Source organism: Zosterops lateralis (genome assembly GCF_965231275.1).
Source record: "Zosterops lateralis genome assembly, chromosome: 8".
NCBI classification, from domain to species: Eukaryota; Metazoa; Chordata; class Aves; order Passeriformes; family Zosteropidae; genus Zosterops; species Zosterops lateralis.
This window is the reverse complement of record NC_139768.1, coordinates 34,455,844-34,475,394: the sequence shown is the minus strand read 5'-3', so window position 1 is coordinate 34,475,394 and position 19,551 is coordinate 34,455,844. Positions and strand designations below refer to the sequence as shown.

Genomic DNA, 19,551 nt, shown 5'->3' with positions numbered 1-19,551 from the left:
ATCTCACAGGAACAGTGATAACACACATGTTCATGTGCACAATAGAATAAATACTTGTTCCTGTATTTGCACAGATTTAAGAGCTATGATTCAATAACTCTAGTCTTAGTTATAGTATGAACACTATTACCTGTGAGCAGAGGAACAGTTTCCATTTAAAAACATCAAGCTTAAAAAAAAAGAGAGATGTGGGAAAAGTAACTTTATACAGAGGCTTGTCTCTACAGTATAACTTTAATCCAGAAGCATCCACATTTTCCTAATACACACTTCTTTTCCTAAGGACTCTGAAGTACTGCTAACTGGCAAAGCACTGAGATAGCTACAAAGATCCTGCCTTTACAATCAGATAATCTAAGCCTACTTTTCACAAATAGCTCCCACATCCCCCTCCAAACCACCAGATACTCGATCTGCAAAATATCCCAGAGCTGTAACCCCGTTTTCCCCTCCTTTCACTTTAATCTGTAATTTCACAGATGCAAATGAATGGGTCACTCTGTATTCCCAAAAAATAGTTAATTCCAGAACCCAAATGATTCATAGGTCCAGAAAAAACAACTACAGATATCTCTGTAGATGCAATTCTGATCTTTCAAACTGATCAGTGACTTAGCTTCTACCAATTACCCAGCACAGAAATGCTGACAAAGCCAAGCAGCCAAGAAACTGTTTAGAAATGCCACAAACATACTCTGTGCAGTATTTCCAGAACTCTGAAGGCTGTGTGTAGGAAATTGGTGAGTATTCTTCTGTCAGAAGGTGGAAGGCCCATCTTGCACAGCTTCAAAAGGTGCACTACGACATCCTTGTAGAGTTCCACTATCTTGAGGACCAAGGGAGGTTCAAGTACAGACCACCAATTTTCTGTCAACACATGGTGAACATGTAAATTTAGTACTTGTCACTGCCCCACTGTTATGTTATCCTTTTAAATAAGAAACATGTTTGGCTAGAAAGCATAAGCATCAATTACTACAGACTCTGAAAAAACAGTTGTAACACTACAAATGCTCTATTGTTACACATCAAACCTAAGTCCCCCAGTCTGTTCATCCAGACAAAAAACAGTATCACAACATAACATTTGATAAAAACAAATGGCTCAAAACCTGAACTCTTAAGCAAACAGTAGTGAAAGCAATAGAAGATGATGGAAAAGGATCTAGAGTTCAAAAAAACTATCAGTTTGCTTTTCTTTACTCACTAAAAACTACTGAAAAAACCAGAGAGATTGCAAGGCAAAGCATAACTGAGGAAAATGAACATACTCTCACAAAAAGAAACCAGTTAAAAGCAAAATATTCTGAAAACAATTCTTTAAGCTGAATTCCAGCTGATAGGAGTCACAACAAGAAGGTGTAAAAAAGTAGAGTTAAAAACCAGAGTTGTTCTCAGCTGCATATTTGAAGACCACATCTTGGCACCAGCAAGAAAAGATCAACTGCCTCAGAAGCTCAGAACAGGTGCTGCAGTCACAACCAAGACAATTTAACATCTGCTCTGCCGCACTTCTGTAAATTGCTTAAAGCTTGTTAGCTGTCTGACCACATAATTTTCACTTTAAAGAGCAAAGACACATATCAATTACACTGATCTGCACAGTTTAATTCCTCCCAAATGGCATCAATCCAAAAGCTACAATACCAGCTGATTTCACAGGGATGGCCTGTTAACTCGCCCTGAAGCAACAGAATAAGTGTTTTCTTACACCAAGCAATGTTAAGCCTTAACTTTCTCACTGGGGAATTGTACAGAACTGTAAATACACAGCAGGTGCTGCCAAGGCCAGGACTTCACTGATGGAATTTCTGCACACTTTCATCTGCAGATCCTTAGTTTTAACAGTAAAAATTCAGTTTCTTACCAAGAACTTTCAGAGGAGCTTTTTCTAGGTTCAGAATAGCTGCTCCAAAAGGAATAGCTAACGTTGTGAAATTGTTTTCATCACTCATCAGTGGGCACTCTGGTAGAGTGAGATACAGCCTCAAAGCTTCAACATCTGGTAAGGAGCTGGTCAGTTTGGGAATAAGGTTCTTTTCCAAACTAGCTGCCACCTACAGCACATCAGAAAATTCTGTTTATTTTAATACAATTGAGATTTTTCCACGTATATGAAAACTACTCTAGAAAACAATAATTAACAGCTACAGTGAAAACTTTATTATACATTTAGAAAATGACAGTAAATATTAAAATAGAATATGCTGATGTGTCACCTAATTGTCACAACAAAAGATGGTTTTACACAATAGCAGTCAATATATTACAGAGTAAATAAACCTATTTACAGGGTTGGAGCAACCATAACAGTAGTATTGCTGGAGAGCTGTAACCCAGAAAGATAATCCCAAAAGGAAAATATGCAACACAAACCTGTTGTGATATGTGAATATGCTCAGGCTGTATGAGTTTGTGAAAGAGTAATCTAGCAGCATTCATATCAACCCCTGAGAATCTACTGCTGGTTTTGTAATGGTCATCATTGCTGCAGGAAGGAAAAAAAAAAAAAAACCAAAAAAACAGAAAGACTGAATCCTCTGTTCTCAGCAACTCAAGATTTTTCCCCCTTGAATTTCAGACCTACTGACTAAGGATTTAAAATATATCAGACTTCCATTTTTTACATGACCTTAGAAACAACTGGAAAGAATCTTCTCTAACTGCAAGAAAATCATGCAAAAAGAGTAGGATGTAAAACAGCCTATGCAATGAACTCCTCTTGAATTATAAAGAACCTGTAGTTGACAAATGTGATGAACTTTGCTGGCTTACATGGCAGCAGCCAAGACAGGCAGTAGCCATTCTCACTGGGGCAGCTGACAAAACACAGGGCAAGAAAGGAGCAGGAGTTTCAAGGGAGGGTATCAGAGCACCACTGAGATGAGGAAACCCTGGCGAGGTGTCCCAGCTGACACAAGGGGCACCAGGAAGGCAGCCACCACTAATGCTGTCCACAGGAACACTTGTTAAAAACCCTCTCACTTACCTCAATGCCAAAAAGCTCCCATTCAGGCACCCAGCTGAGGAGAACGTTCCATCAATTTCACTGAAATTGATCACATGAAATGTTACATTTGGTTTTCCTTTTAAAAATTAGCACTTGCAATAAAAAGGTTTGTATTTAATCCCTAATAATTTACATTGTGCAAAGGATGTGATTGACTCAAATGTAACTAAACAATACTAGATAAAACCTCCATTCAAGACTCAATACTTAAGACAGCTCAAATCACTGCCAGTCTTGCAACTGAATTGCTTTGCATACTCTTTTATTAAAATAGAAGCAATAACCTTTGAGTTGTTCTCATACTCCTTTACACGTATTGTCTTTTTTCAATGTGTAATTAGATCCTTAATTTCATCTTGTAAAGTCATCTAAACTGGAGCAGAGATGACAGTCTCAAGGATCTAAACTACTCAACAAGCATGACAATGAAAGCACAGCAAGAGCTCTGCACGTCATAAAACTAGTAATTAAAAATAGCTCTGCTGTGTATGCCCAAAGCCTCATTAATGCTCAACTCAGAAGCAGAATCACCAAAGACCACTTCTTTCCCTTACATCACTTACTTAGCTATCTCTACAGGAAGTCTTCCAGATGGGAAACTCAGCAATCTTTGAATAAACGTTTCATTCACAGTCCAGATCTGCTTCAAAAGGTCAGGATACCTAAAATCATCTGGCGGCACCACGTTCTAAATACATAAAGAAATTTTTTTTTTAAAGAAAGCATAAAGAATCAGGCATACAAAATTAATTTCCAGAAAAATCAGCCCTCTGGTTGAGCTGTCTTAGCTGACAATTCGCCTACCCAGACTACTGCTGTGAAATACAGTTTGTTTAAACAGTTCTGCATTCCTTGCAGAGCATACACTAAAATCTCAACTAGGAGTTCATTCACACACCTTGTTTAATGGCCAACTCCTTAAACATTACCAGTCTCTGTGATGAACACTAACAGAGCTTTAGATGTGAGCAGCATCTCCTCTCCAGCCAGCAGGAGCCACTTAGCTCCCTGCCAAGCTGTGAGCTCACAGAAAAGGAGCCATTCAATTTTTCAGACAGATGTTCTTCCACCCCACTTCCATCAGGCTCCTCTGAGAATGAACCATGCTTTTGTGAACATGCCCTGCGTCATCAGAGGAGCTGCATTTGGAAGTGCTGCTCATATAAAATGAATTCCACTAAGCTGTAATAATAAAGAGGAGGAGAAGCAAGATCATTGTTTACAGTAGGAGCATTGGTTCAAAAAGAGATGACATATAGCACCAAAACTGAGATAAAACTATCAAGAGAAAGCATTCCTCCTGAGAGTGCCATCTGACAATGCTGAGCAGACTCAGTGTGACAATCACTATCTGCTGCCAAAAATCAGCACTTCTGATCCCATCCTACAGCATCAGGACGAGGAACTCTTTTGTCATTCCCCTGCTGTCCAGCCAAAGAAAACAACTCAGGGAACTGAGCTGCCCAAAAACTGACTTGAGAAATGATTTTGGCCGGGTCCCTTTAACTGGCAGGAAAACACAACCCCCAGGGGCACAGTACACACAGAACTTTGGGAGAATTCAACAAAAACTACCAAACTAAAGAGTGCTAAAAGGGATACTTCTGTAGCATCAAAGTTCATCTATTGCTAATACTTTTTGTACAGAACAAGCCACAATAACTGCATTCATACAGTCTCCAGTTCACCTCAATTAGTCAGTCAGAAACTACTCCAGTAATTATGAAAATTCACATAAAGTTTTTAAGGAAGTTTTAATAGACAAGTTTTGAGTCTCTACTATAAGCAACTTTCCACTTTACACCTGCTAAGCAATTTTCTCTCAAATACAGCAATGGTTAAAACCCTACCAGAATTTAGAAAAAGAATCCAAGTCAATCTAGAAAAACTGCTGATTCTGTACAACCAGGACAGGTCCCGAGTACAAAGCACTGCTGCAAGCCTGATGTGTACTCAGTTTTTCTTCACAAACATGCTTCCCCACTAAAATCCATTTTCCCTTGTGTCCAAATTAGTTGTCACCCCACGTACTCAACTCTTGATGCTTCATCAATCCCCATGGTCTTCTATTTGCTGAGCTGTACTGGAAGCAGCTCCCATGAATCTTCATCTTGTTTTTATTTTATCTCCCAACTCACTCTCCAATAGCATTTTCTTTCCATCACACTTCCACATTGCCATCTTTACTTTAAAGTCCTTCTAGACTCTTTTACGTACTAGAATCTAAACAGATCAATTCTTGTTACTTTAAACTTAAGCTTTACAACTATGATAAAACTGTGACATAACAAACTATGTCACCACCTCACCACCAGTAATTTTTAGCAAAAAGCTCAATTTGTTCCTTCCCACTGTGGTACTTTAAAATGGCTACAGAGCAGAAGACATCAAAGCTGCTGCTGTCAGGAGCTATGAGGAGGACTGGGCAAGAAGCAAAGAGCCCCAATATTCAATCAATTCTTCCCTTACAAAATGAAAAGAAGTGCATTCATTCATCAAGAAAAAAGCTTATGCCAAAAAGTCTGAAGAGCTTCCTGACAGCTAACACAGGATCCAAGTCCTCCAGCTGCTACCATGACTTAGTGCCTTTTGCTTCCACACTGCTCTAACAAACTTTACAATATAGTCACATGCACCTTCAACACCAAAATCCTTTAAAATGCACCAAAACACCTAAAAATCCAACTTTCACGAGCTTTGGAACCAAATTAACCTTAATTTGTTACCTGTGGATAAAAGTAGTGCGCAAAACTTTGGTCCCCACCAGAGAAAATTCTCTTTACACAGTAGCATTCACTGTCTGCAATAGGAATAAAAAACAGGCCACTGTGAAAATGTGAAATTGAAAATTATTAAGATGCAGATGCTGCAATCAACACATGGTTACAAAAAGGTTATCTTGTGGTAGAACCTCAGTGATACAACAGTTAAGACCATCTTTCCCTGAGGTAAGCCCTAGGTCTAGTGCTACCAGAGGCCCTCGCCCACCAGCACAAGCATGGAATTCCTATAGCAGGAACATGGAGCACAGTGGAATCACACTGTTTGGAAAAAATTATTACAGCCCATGTTAGTTTAAATCTCGAGAATTTTAAGCCACTAGAAAGGAACAGGCAAGCAAGAAGTAAATACATCAGCTAGTGCTTACCTGTGCTCATTGGGCACTGAGTACTGTAGGGAATCCAGCTTCCTTTCACTGTGAAGGGACTTTTCCTGTTACTGGTGGTCCCTGTGCCTAACTGCCCATTGCCTCCGAGCCCAAAAGAGTAAATTCTTCCAGAAGAAGGGACGAACGCAGTGGTGTGCTGCCTAGGGCAAAGAGAATTCAGTACCACAAACCTGAGCACTGGAACATGCTTTATGCAGCCCTGGCCAGGAATTGTGTGTTCAAGGTCCTGCTGTACCCAACACTGCACTGCTCTCCTGCAATGCCCTGCCCCTGGCAACTTTCCATTTATACTCCAATAGGCAATCCTCCTTTTTTATGGAAAGGTTCCCAGAATGGAGCTGCCAGTGCTTAGCCCCTGTCTGATCTTTAGTGAGTATCAGAAATGAGTATCTAGAGACTGCCTGCATCTTCTTTCTCTTCCCATCCTGCTCAACTCTAGATGTCCCCTCTCCTATCACAGGCCTGTGAAGAACCAGTTGGGAATTTGTGTAAACTGTTTTGCACTTTCCCAAACACACTTGTTCTTCAACAGGAAATGAAGTGACAGCAACACATACTTTCACACCTCACACTATTATTCATACTTGCCAGTTTAGTAAATCACAGCTTCTCAAATATACAAGTGCCTTTAGCTCTTCTATGAATGCTTTTAGAATCCCCAAAACATCACTAAATTTCTTTTGTTAGGGGTCATTTTGTCTTTCCTGATCACAAAGGGTAAGAAAACCCCCACTTCACATTGCAATAGATATAAAGTTATATAAAACAAGTTATCTGTAAGATTCATAGGGTTAGCACAGAATAGACCTTACCTGCCACAGGTGATTTGCGTGACGACGCTTCCCATAAGCTCAAAAACTTTCCTTGGATTTATCTCATGGCTGGTAGAGTTATGACCCAACTGACCATAGCCTCCAGCTCCAAATGTAAAAACCCCACCTTCCTAAACAAATAAATATTTTACATTAAGATGATCGTATAACTCAGAACAAGAAACTGCACAGAAACAGGGGTTTAATAATCTTTCCTGTTGGTCTTGGCCTTGCAGGGAAAGGACAGAAAATCTACAGGTCACAACAGGGTCCTGAGACAAAGAAGAGTCACAAGTTAACTGGAGCTATGAAAATGTGGCACAACTATAAACAATTACCTTGTGTCAAATGACACTCGTGTAATTTCCTTATTATACAACTGTCCTGCCATTAATGTATGCCATTTATAGATCCTAATCCTCATTTTTCATTTTTTCCAGTTTTCTTGATGAACTTCACCCGTATACAAACTCACACTATTAAAAAGTATACTTTGGCTTTGACACTCTGCGCCCAAATTTTGAAGTGATTAGCAAACAGGAAGCTGCCCTGCTCAGCAGATGATACACAGTATGACACAGTATGAAACAGCCTCGCTATTTGAAAGCAAAAGAAACCAACTTCAACATTGTTGAAAGGAAAGTAGTTTTTAAGTGTTTTTGATTAATCATGAAATTACCCAACACCTTCAATGTTTAAACCAGAAACATTTTCAGAAGTTATACACCTTGCCTCACAACAACTCTGAAACCTGCCATTTTCAGATGCTTTCAAATTACGAGTCTGTTTCTTTCAACTCTACTCTGCATCAGCCAGGCCCTCAGCTGGAAACCATCACCAAAACTGCAGCATCCACTGAGGAAACCCAAGAGCCTCAGTCACTGAGTCAGGATAGTAAACAGTGCCAGTTTTTCTGAACTTCAGAAAGACTTGGAGAACGCTCACATAGACACAGTACTGCCTGCAAAAGGTGAATCAGCCCCTGCCTCTGTAGGGGACAACAGAGCCATACACATGGGTGACAATCTCTACAGTTCACAGTACATTCAGTATCTCAACCCAGCCCATCAGCTTTAAAACAAGTTTAAGTTAACTTTTATGCATGAAAAAGGAAAATAAGCATTAAGAATGCAAGGTTTCTTATATACGGTAATTTTTTTCAAATATTTAACTATTCTTCCAATCTTTCCTCAACTTAATCCCATAAATTTAGAAGAAACATTATTCAGAATTTAGTTTATTATTTCCTGTTCAGGTAGCATCTTCTCCTGGAAACATCAAAAAAATAATTAGAGCATAAAAACATATCTTGAAGCTCTGTACCTTCGTAAGAGCAGCAGTATGATCTTCTCCACAACATATATGAACAACCTTCTGACTTCTCAGGGACTTCAGCAGTGTAGGAACATACCTGTCTGAAAGGTTTAATAAAGAAAGGTCACTTATTTTGACAATACAAATCAAAATACAAATAGTTTTGTTCACTTATTCTAATTTGGCTCTAGTCAAGCAAACATTTTAAATTTGTTAGCATGATGCAGTCATTGTGACTGAGTTTATGGTTCTTGGAGATGGAAGTGCTGCTACAGAAAAAAACAGGGACTACAACACTGAAAAAGTTTGTAGCCCATGCTCTCATTTCCACTAGCACAGGGTGATATGTAAATACACAGACCACTAAATATGAAACATTACATTAGACCTGGCACTGGCCATGAGAAAAGAAAATAAATGATCATTGTTCTGAATTGCTCATGTGTTTCATGTTTTTAAAATGTTCCTTTAAATTGGTATTGATGCCTTTTCCTTGGTCCTAAAAACTAAGAGTCGGAACAGTTAAGGGATAAAAAGGTTTTTAGCTCAGTATTTAGTAAGGATCCTTATGGTGCACCACTTTGCCAAGGTGGGATGCACTGCAATAAACACACACAACAGATCTTATATACAATTTATAGACCTTATAATTGGCATATCTAACAAAGATGCCCCAATGAGAGGCTTGAATGAACAAGGTGACATCCTCGCATCCCAGGGAAATCCCCCCTGGATGGGCCAAATCTCTATGTATGTTCTGCATGTATGTTCCAATTCTGTATGTGTGTTCTGTATGTATGTTCCAAATCTGTGTGTATGTTCTATATGTATGCTCCTTGGTTTCCCAAGATTCCAGCCTCCAGGACATCTGGTCTTTTGGCCTAACAGAATACCAGGACTATAGCAGAATATTCCTTAAGCCTGATAACTTAAGTTATCAGGGTTAAGGAATTACAAGTATGCATGCTAAGAGTACTGAGGATACATAAAAGGTATGTAAAATGTATATAAAAGGAAAAGCAAAAAATCATCCTGGTATCAGTTTGGCTTCTTTGAAAAGTACATTTATACACATAGTTTAATGTTACTAATTGCATAACAGAATGGAGCACTGAACAAACAGGAAGCAAATCTAACTTCCCTCCATAGCTAGGACAAGTCAACTTGGACAACTTTGTACAAAGGCAGTTTTCTAAAATATTACTGCTAATGTCTTCAAACCTGTCAGGCATGCTAACATGTCTGCAAAAAACCCTGTGAAGGCATTTAAAAAGGATTTTAGTGACAAGTGATGCTACAAAAAAATCTGGGGTTACATACATTGCAAAGAATATGTAGAAGCAAGTCTCACGCAATTTCTGAAAAATAATTGTAATTTCCTCATTGCATGAATGTGACAATTTTTAAGGCATTCAGATGGGCATTTTATTTACAACCCATTTTTCCTATTTTGAATGGTGTTGACAACAACGAACCAGTAAGAAAATCTGAACTCATGAAATCACCTATAGATTATCCATTACTAAACTGTGTACTACAGGACCCTGACAGCAAACACTGCCATCCTGGAGCCCTGTGAGCAGATACTGTGCACATAACACAATACAACCAACAAAGAAACAATTTTTTGTCTAATTAACCATCTGCTAAAAATCATCGAGTGTCATCCACCTAGCAGAGGAAATTTTGGAAATGGTTAGCCAAAAATTGTTAGTAATTATCATAAGTGGATTGAAAGAAAGGAATGTAAAAGTAAACGGCAGTAAAAAAATGAAGACCGCTTAAACCTAACTACTAAGGACAACCAATTCATTTTGACAGATTACTGCTTTTGCCAAGCAATTTCATCCACATAAAATTCAGTTCAAACTATAACTACTGCACAGTATTTTAATTCAATCCCACTAAGTCACAGGATGATGCAAAACAGGGAAAGAATACAAGTGAAGCAGGCAAGAATTTCAACACAGCACTTGTCAGCATTCTCACTACAAAACAGCTGAGGAAAACCCCTCTGTCTTCTTCACCCAACCTCACGTGGCATTGGCACGCTCTGACAATACTGAACAAGGTTTGTTCTCTCTGCTCCTTTCCTAGGAACACTGCTCTCTTTGGATTCACAACCCAAACCCCTCAGCAGAAACCCTCCTGAAGCAATGCTTACTTACCATTATCATCATTAAGACCCAGCTGCCCAAATTTGTTGCGTCCCCATCCAAAGATGGCTCCAGAAAGAGTTAGTACAAAACTATGAGCTCCTCCTGCTGCAATCTGTGCAAAAGGGATTCCCAGCAGAGATTTAATCATTTGTGGTGAGGTTTGTTTTTTATACTCATAACCTAAGCCCAGCTGGCCATATTTGTTTTGTCCCCAGGAAAACACTTCACTTCCTGTTTGAAGGAAAAAATAAACAACCAAGAGATACAATTAATATAGTTTAATAATACAATGTTTATCCACTGTAAGAAAAGCTGAAAGTTAGAACTGCCACTCTTCAAATGTTTTTGAGTTTGAAAAGGCATACAAATTACTGACCTCTGAAGCTAAGCACTCTTGTGTAATTTGCAGGCATTCAGCTCAAGCATTTAATCAGACTGGAAGGATTTAAATCACATTCAAACCCCTCAAAACTGCTCTTAACATTCCTGTTTCAGCAGTGCCAGATCAACTAAGTTTGGTTATTACAAAGCAAGACCCTGCTCCATGGGAAGTTCCACTACTGCACAGATTTATGTAGAGATCTGCTACAGCTGCACCCTAGACATGGAAAATTTCCTGATTTCCAATCAGAAGTCTCATTTAAGGTTTTCTAAAGTAAGATACTTAAATTTTCACACACAATTTCAGAGATGTATATTTTTAAATACTGTCTTCGTTATATGATCAATGAAGCACAAGGTTTATAATGTCATTTGATACATTACAAAGAAAAAAAAAACATTTTGAAGAATGACAATCAAAGACCTATTTACGTTAAGATTGCTTCTAAAATAACATATTCTCTTGAACAACCAATGTTTTACCAAGGTATTTACTATCCTAAAGATTAAGACCCAAACACAAAATAATTCACTTTTGCTGATGTGGTATGCTTTCAAGAGCAATGTTCCCTTCAAAATGTTTCCTAGGTCTCTTCCATCTCCCTCTTTCCAATAACAGTTTTAAGCAAGATGGGGAAACAATGAAACCCATCCCCTGGAGTACTGGTCTCTGAGATTTTATTTATTTATATTAACAACTAAACCCAGAAAACCCTACAGCACACGTCAGAAACAGAGCTGCAAATCCATGAACTAGCAATAAAACAGTGATGCTGTACTTGAAGCCTGTAACTACTTAAAACACTGAGTGAGTTTTAAATCACAAATTCCTCTAACACTCTTGCACCTTTGACCAACAGAACACCTAATAACCCAACTCTGCTACTCCCCGCTTTCTACTGCAGATCTCAACTCAGGCAAAGGCCTACTCCTAAAGCTCTGCCTGCCCTGAAAACAAAGGCATTCCTTTGGGTTATAAGGATAATTACACCTGGGAATACATAATGGCACAGGAAATGCTCAATGTGAGCAAAACTCATATTCAAAACTACTGTATTTAAAGAAAAAAAAGTCATTCAGCATACAATGAACACCTGCCTCCCCAGAGTTATTTGGTTTATATTTTAAACAACATAGTTAAGAAACACTGACAAGCCAAAATATTTCTGGAATTTAGTTTTGAGTTGCTAAGTTCCCATTAACCCTTTTCAGCAGCCACTTCTTCTGAGTAGAAGTTTTGGCCACAAGTCTCCTATCTCATTATGAGATAAGCAATAAAAATTTAAATTCATTTTCATTTCTGGAGGGCTGCACTAACCAGACATGCAGTACAAGTGGCACCAACCAAGTATGTGCTCACAGCCCCAGCAGAAATTTGAAGACAGGTATTTAAACTTTCAAAAGGTGTCATGCATGTGACATGGCATTTTAACTATGGAAGCACCAAAAACCAGAGGCTTTGCCATAATAAAGCACACAAGGAAGTCACTCCTGCAAGCCTCAGTAACTTGACGTTACAGGTTTAAAACAGACCAGGGACAGAGCAGTGTGCCAACAGGATGAGAAAGATTTGGGACCAAGAAAAAGAAACAAAATAAAAAGGAAGTTACATGAAAGCCAGATGATAAAATAAAAAAAAAAAAAAAAACACACACACCCCCCCACCCCCCTCCCCCGAAGAAATAAAAGGACAACTCAACATCAGTTTGTACGTTTGTTTTTCAAATCCAAGCTTCCGTTGTTAAATTACACAGACTCTACCAACCTGAAATCTCATCTATGCTAAGTAGTAGCATGTTTAATAAACACATTCCCTTAAAAAAAAAAAAAAAAGATAAAATAAATGTTGAAAACTTTTAATTCCCTGGTAAGAAACATCAAAACTTCAGGAGAATTTGGCTTACCTTTTGAGAGTGCTAGAGAGTGATAATAACCACAAGCAACTTGAACAATCTGGATCTCTGACAAGCTTTTAATATTTCTATTGGGATAAGAAAAGAGAAAGAATTAAACTACCAGATCATGGTATGAAATAAAGGCTAATATACAAAACGTGAATCTTTTTCACTTAAGTATATGAAACATCCCAACTTTAATTAGATGCCATTTAGTAAAATCTGAAGTCAAAACTGCTTCTTCTCTAAATCTTTTAAGGTCTTCTTTTCAAATAGATAAAGTCTGTAAAAGCTTCTTCTCTAAACCTTCTGTCTTCTTTTGAAATAGATAAAGTCTGTAAAAGTCTATAATGAAGAAGTAGGGAGGTTCATGTGCTGGGAAGGCAATCTCACACAGCTGAACGGAGGAATGAATACAGAATACAAGAAAAAATTCATTCTTACTTTGTAGTTTCCAAAACTTCAGTTTACAGAGCTAATACATACTGCACAGTATTATAAAGTAGTTGCAAATACACTAAAACTAATAATGCTGTCAACTTTGGATGAGAAAAAAAAAGTCTCTAAAGGGCTTGTAGGCTTTGAAATTTCATGCAGATAGAACATTTTTAATATAAGGTTCCAAGGAATTGTTACTTTTGTGTGTGGACTTCAGGTAGCTGGAATGCTTATGGCATTCTGAAAACAAGCCCATGACCTTGGCCAAGATGAATTTTTTTAACTAGAAGGTGTATCATTCAATGACAGCTGAAAAGCTTTGGGGTGAAAACTGAAGTACAAAGATCAGACAGCAAATGTACCTTCTTCAAATTGAAAGTTTAACAACCTACTCCTCTTTAAATTCCCTTAAATGGCATTCATACCCTTAAAATACCCATCCTACTCTTCCAATGTAAGTCTCATTGTTAGTAGAGAACTATTAAAAAAATCAAACAAAAACACCCCAAAAAGCAACAAACCAAACCAAGCACACCCGTAACAACACATTTCTCACATAAGATGACTTTCTGAGAAAGGAAACTCTACACACACCATTCAAGTACCACAGCTAACATACATTTTCTATATTTATATGGCTTTACCTGTAACAGCAGAATAGCTTAACCAATGTGATTTAAGCACATTATTTTTTTTTTAAAAAGGCAACTTATTATGTGCTATTTTTAACCTGGGCACTCTGACGCATTCCTCTGTTCCTGGCAAGCCAAGCTGTCCATCAGTAGCCAGACCCCAGGCATATACCTGACCTTTGTCATTTAATGCAAGAGTGTGGGCTTCTCCACATGACACAGCTACAATATTTTGGGCATCCAGTGCACCAACATGCTCTAAAAAAAGAAATAAATAAAATTAGTTGGTTTAAAAAAAAAAGCTCCTGACAAGCTAGGCTTGTTCTTAACAGTCTACACTGTACTAAGACATCAATTGGCGTGACATTCAACTAATCCCAGAACTTCTGCTGAAACACTCTTTATTTAAAATTATAAACATGCAATTCTAAGGGAACTAAGTTAAATCTGACACCCAAAGTAACCAAATAATGACTGTTTCTGGAGCAATGCACAGAAGTGCATGAAACCTGCAGCTTGATCGTAATGGTTCCTTCTCATCTTGCCACATGAAAATGAGTGCAGAAACTCAATTAACAGTAAGGTCAAATAGATCATTGTCAAATGATTACACGTGTAGACATTATGTAAGAGGAAAACATTCCACCCCAGCAAATTAAATTCACCTATTCATGATTAAGAAAGAGCCTGCAAAACAAGGCAGGGCAAATTACAGACTAAAGCTATTGATTTTGCAATGAGCTACACAATGTCTTCTTTATAATGCAAAATACTGTGGAAACAGATCCTAAAGAGTGATTTTTCTAGACATAAGAGTGCATGCCTCTGAAAAGCACACACTAAAATATCTGTGATTTTTTTTTTTTCTAGTAGCCTGCACCAATGCATTTGGAAACACTCAAAGCTTGGGTTTGGGCTGATGATTTGTGATCATTAGTCTAACATTTCCATTTCAGCAATAAGTAAAGCAGAGAAATATCATCAGGGCCTGTCATTTAAGGCTGGACTTTTTAATAGCTCCCTTAAATAAGGGACTGCTTGGACATTTTACTCCCAGTTTTCAAACACAAATTCAACTCCAGCCTAAGAATGGCAGACCACTGAAAAAGCCTGTGCACTATCAATGTTACAGGCACTCTGAACACAGCCTAGCACAGCCTAAGTCAACTTCAAAACAGTAGCTCACATTATCTGCAGCATGACAGGCACTCAGCTTCCAAAATAAACTAACACAGGCAGTAGATATAAGTTCTTTTTATTACATCCAGCTGGTCTGACTAAAGAGGTTACCACCCCAATTCACCCATCAGAGCCTCCCACAGCTCTGCCAGTGGGAGAGGTCATGGAAGCACTCTCCAGCTCGGGCACCAGCACACAGATTAGCTCAGGAAATCTCCCCCAGCTCTGAACCAGCCAGCCTGACTGCCTACAATGGATTAAGGAACAATCATGCAGACCCTATGGCAAGTAGAGCTCTAGAAGGAGGAAAGAGGAAAGACAGCAAGGACAAGGAGGCAGCAAAGACACACAGTCAGCAACAAAATTATCTTCACTTAGCAGAAACACATTCAAAAGAGACCATCCACCCATCTGTAAAGATACCAAGCCTCTTTGGACTGTGAAACTGAAGTTATCCCAATGCTCTGACTTCATACAACACTCAGCAGTATTATCAGTAACCTCCGGGTGAAAGGAAAATTAGGGAGGACATTACAATCCTCATGTGTCTGAGCATATTAAAAAAAAATATTAGCAAGTCCATTGCATATGAATGGTTGTACAAATTAAAAGTCAGATATTTTTGTTGTAACCTTTGGATTTAAAACACAATTCAGCATAATCTTCAAAGTGGGCAACAAGTAGTCAGGGTAAGTTTCACACACTGAGTTTCTCTTCATGTTCATGAAGCAGATGTTTGCACAGGATTAAAGTTTATCAGTTTTAATATCTACATAGAGTTTCCCAATAGAAGTCCACATTCATGGACATCTCAAAAATAAAACAAAACAAACAAACATAAAACAAAACCAAAACCAACCAAAAAAAATCTAATTGGCATCAAAACTGAAACTCTCAGTAAAGGAGAACTACTAAAATACCTCATGACACCACTTTTCCATTTGAAAAATTTGTGTCAAATATTGAGCCAAGCACGTTGTGAAAGTGCTCTAGGAGTGATTAGAATGAAGTCTCAGTAAGGCTTTGCAGTTTGTTACGCTGTGCTGTAAGCAGAGTGAGCAGCACTGTTCCCTGGCTCTCAGCACCAGCTATGACTCACATGCAAGCTCTGAAGGGAGCCCATGTGCACACTCCTCTGCAGTCCCTGCGAAATGTTTACCCACTTCTGCTCCAGAACTGCACTAGGAGGGAGCAGAAATGCATACAGAACATAGGTGGGAAGAAAAAAAGCCCAAGGAAGTGTTACACAGCATCCTTCAGACTTTTCCAAATCCTCTCCCTGTAGTGCTGCATATGCTGCTAAGTCTTTTATCAAAAGTTTTATTTTTAGTTCTTAAAAAAAAGAAAACATTGCTTTAATCAGACTTGCTGTACACCATGTATTTGACAACTAAAAACACACTGCATGTTTCTCCACTGTGACAGGCCAAATACTCATTTCCACCATACTCCAACAGCCAAATCCATACATGAAGTGCAATACCAACTCACGTGTTGCAGCAAGTCAGCTCCCTTTGAGATTAAAAACAGTCACCGAGTCTCCCACGGCCATGTTGGAAATAAAAAATAGCTGCAGTATCCAGCTGCACAGTGTGCAAACACATGGGGGGATTGCCATGTTTCATAGCTGATGTTTCCAACTGTCACAAGAACCCAGCAAAGCAATGCTTTTCCAGTTAAAAATATGTCCATTCTTGGAGGAACTGCTGCACATGAATTTGCCACGTGGACAGACAATCTTGGCTGTGATGAGGCACAATAAAACGAAAGCCACACACACAACCACACAGAATCTCCACAGTTCATCACTTCTAAACTTACCGGGTCTTTTCCTGGCTTTTTCATGCCCTAGTTGTCCTAGATCATTGCATCCACATGTATAGACAGTCCCATCATCCAGGACAAAAACAGTATGTCTCAGTCCACATCCTACATCTCTGACCCTTTTATTTAGGAAAAAGTCACTTTTTCTGGGTTCTAAAACAATCTCTTCATCAATTCCACCCAATCCAAGCTGTCCAAAAGATGCATTGCCCCAGCACAACATGTTTACACTTCTTTTTATCAGAGGTCTTCCAACTTCACTTTTCTAGAATATTCCTTCTGCATAGCTGTTAAGGAAAAAAGAAAAATGTACACCTGTCAATATTGTCCCCAACATTTACATTACTTTCTATACAGCATGTAACCCATGAGCTCACCTTCCCTATATCCATGTATTAAGACCCTGAATAATTTTGCTTTCTTGGACAGGTTTTGCACTAATTCCGCAGTAAAATGCTTTCTCTCCCATTTCAGATAGAACTTTCAAGATGAGCAGGTCACTGGTTTTACATAACTTTGTTTCAAAAACTTAAAATATCATTCTTCATAAAACTTCTTTAATCCCTAATCCCAATTTATACAAATTTGCAGCTGCAACCAACTCTGGCAGTGGAAATTACTTCAAATATCTTCCAAGGAGACAGTAGAGGCTACTTTCTTTACTTTAGGAGTTGCTCAAGCAAAGAAAGTAAAGTCTCTCAAGGAGATGACTACAGCAAGCACTGCGTATAGCCTCAAGATTATCACCAAAAACAACACTTGACTCATAGCTTGGAAAAAATCAGTCAGCTCTGATCAATCCAGTTATGCAATACAGTCAGTACATTTAAACAATTAGGAGTCAACTGAAGTTACAATTCAAAAGAAAATAAATAGCTGAAACTGAAGTCCCTAATCCTGCACTGCAATCAACACCAGCTATAGCTTCAGTTACCAGCGGCCCACAAGCCCACACCCCTAATCCCTAAATTGCAATTATCAGTATTTGTGCTGACAGACTCTGTACCTTTTTGGAAAGGATTCAAAGCTGCCCTTCTCTTTCATTTGCAGTAGTGCATATGACAAAGAATTCGCGACAATGTTTTCACTACTACTTACACCACATTTCCATGATAGTAAGTTTCCCTGTATTTTCAGAGCAGTTTAAAAGTCAATGTAACCTAATGTGAAACTACTGTAAATTTTCATCTGTGACCATTATTTAGAAGACACTCTGCAGGGTGATAACACAGGCATAAACTACCTAAGTCCCAAACTGCTCAAAGAAGCAAGCCAACATTTAACATCTAAGTGTTACATACACCAAAGGACAGAATTCTTGCCAGCACAAGACGATAGATTATTTTTCCCTGAAAAAGTCATAACGCAGTAAACACGACACATATTATTGTGACCGCATTAAAAAACCCAAAAGCAACACCAAACCAAAACAGCCAATCAGCTTAAAATATATTGCATTCCGTTTACCTATCTCAGGAGGTGAGGCATGATCAAATATTTCCCTAGCTATATCCTACCACATTCAGAAGGGGACATCGAAATGAAGATGTCTTCAGTTAAGACACAGCCATGCAACAGCTCGCGTCACACATAGCAGTGACTGGCTTCAACCTGCAACACAAGAAATTAAAAAAGATGTATGATTACAGTTCTTCAAGATTTCTATAATCAAGATTTATCTCCATCTCTAGCAGGGAAAAAGAATTAGAAAAGTCCTCCTTTCTACTGAACTACATATGGATTTCCACGGAAGGCGAGGCTGTTTTGTTTTGTATCATTTAAGAGCCAGCAGCCAAAGTTCTGTACTTTGATCTTCAATCACGGCACTCTTTCACCCCCGTGCGTGGTCATGAGAGCCAACTCGGACCATCAGCTGCTGGACACTCCCGTGCGTGACGTGGAGAGCGGCCCGGTGCCTCCGGCCGGCACGGCGCGGGGGGTGGCTCGGTACTGCCCGGCGCAGCCGGGAAGCGCCTGGACGCTTCATGCAGGCTGTGGCCGCTGTCGGAGCGCTGCCGCGCGCTCAGGCCGTGCCCCGGGAGGGGACCCCGCCCGCCCCGGCGCTCGCCGCGGCCCCGCGTTCCCTCGGTGGGGCTCGACTCCCCGGGCCCGCCGCGATGAAGTGCGGAGGGAGCGGCGGGCGCGGCCCGGCGGCGGAGAGGGGAGGCGGCCGGACCCCTCCATGTCCCGCGGCCGCTCAGCGGCGGCGCCCGGCCTGGTCCCAACCGTCCCGGCCCGCACCTGCCCCGCGGCACCGCCGCTCGGCCCGCCCCGCTCCCGCAGCCGCGTCCCGCCGTGGGGCCCCGCGGCCCGGAGCTCGGCCCCGGCCACTTTCCCGTCCGCCCCGCGGGGCCCCGTGGCGGCAGCGCCCTTCTCCGCTAAGGCCCGGCGGGACTCACCGGCGGTAGCGAATCGCTCCTCTCCCCTCCGCAGCCCGCCCACCGCAGGCGCTCGCCGGCCACGGCCCGGGCGTGAGCAGCGTGAGCAGCTCCGGGCGCGGTGACAGGGCCCGGCCGCCGCTGCCGCGCAGGCGCCGGCTCGGCGGGCGGGACCGCAGCGCCCGCTGCACCACCCGCCTCCCGCCGGCCCGGCCTCGTGGGCAGGGCGGGGCGCGGCGCCGGCAGCCGGGCCGGCCGGGGCTCGGGGCAGCTCCGGAAGGGACGTTGCGCTCGGAGGGGCCGCGCGGTTCGGTTCCCGCCGTTGGGCTGGGAGGAGGCGGGGCGGGGAGCTGGCAGGAA

General features: G+C 40.5%; 1 protein-coding gene across 3 annotated transcripts in view; it reads right to left on the bottom strand.

Moving 5' to 3' along the window:
- HERC4 (HECT and RLD domain containing E3 ubiquitin protein ligase 4) overlaps positions 1 to 19,333 on the bottom strand; it is a 29,665-nt gene extending 10,332 nt beyond the window's left edge. For 2 of the 3 annotated variants that reach the window (XM_083866899.1, XM_083866901.1), the window contains exons 1-15: positions 19,213 to 19,333; positions 18,331 to 18,424; positions 16,811 to 17,100; positions 13,909 to 14,068; positions 12,750 to 12,826; positions 10,474 to 10,695; positions 8,315 to 8,406; positions 6,992 to 7,122; positions 6,159 to 6,319; positions 5,737 to 5,810; positions 3,574 to 3,698; positions 2,990 to 3,049; positions 2,377 to 2,488; positions 1,868 to 2,057; positions 695 to 867 (exon numbers count right to left, since the gene is read on the bottom strand). In XM_083866899.1, coding sequence (XP_083723025.1) covers positions 695 to 867; positions 1,868 to 2,057; positions 2,377 to 2,488; positions 2,990 to 3,049; positions 3,574 to 3,698; positions 5,737 to 5,810; positions 6,159 to 6,319; positions 6,992 to 7,122; positions 8,315 to 8,406; positions 10,474 to 10,695; positions 12,750 to 12,826; positions 13,909 to 14,068; positions 16,811 to 17,036 — 1,803 coding nt within the window. In that variant the 5' untranslated portion in view covers positions 17,037 to 17,100; positions 18,331 to 18,424; positions 19,213 to 19,333. Of the gene's footprint in view, positions 1 to 694; positions 868 to 1,867; positions 2,058 to 2,376; positions 2,489 to 2,989; positions 3,050 to 3,573; positions 3,699 to 5,736; positions 5,811 to 6,158; positions 6,320 to 6,991; positions 7,123 to 8,314; positions 8,407 to 10,473; positions 10,696 to 12,749; positions 12,827 to 13,908; positions 14,069 to 16,810; positions 17,101 to 18,280; positions 18,425 to 19,212 lie in introns of all 3 variants that reach the window. The other variant, XM_083866900.1, reaches the window with a different exon arrangement.
- Between the last annotated feature and the right edge of the window lie 218 nt (positions 19,334 to 19,551).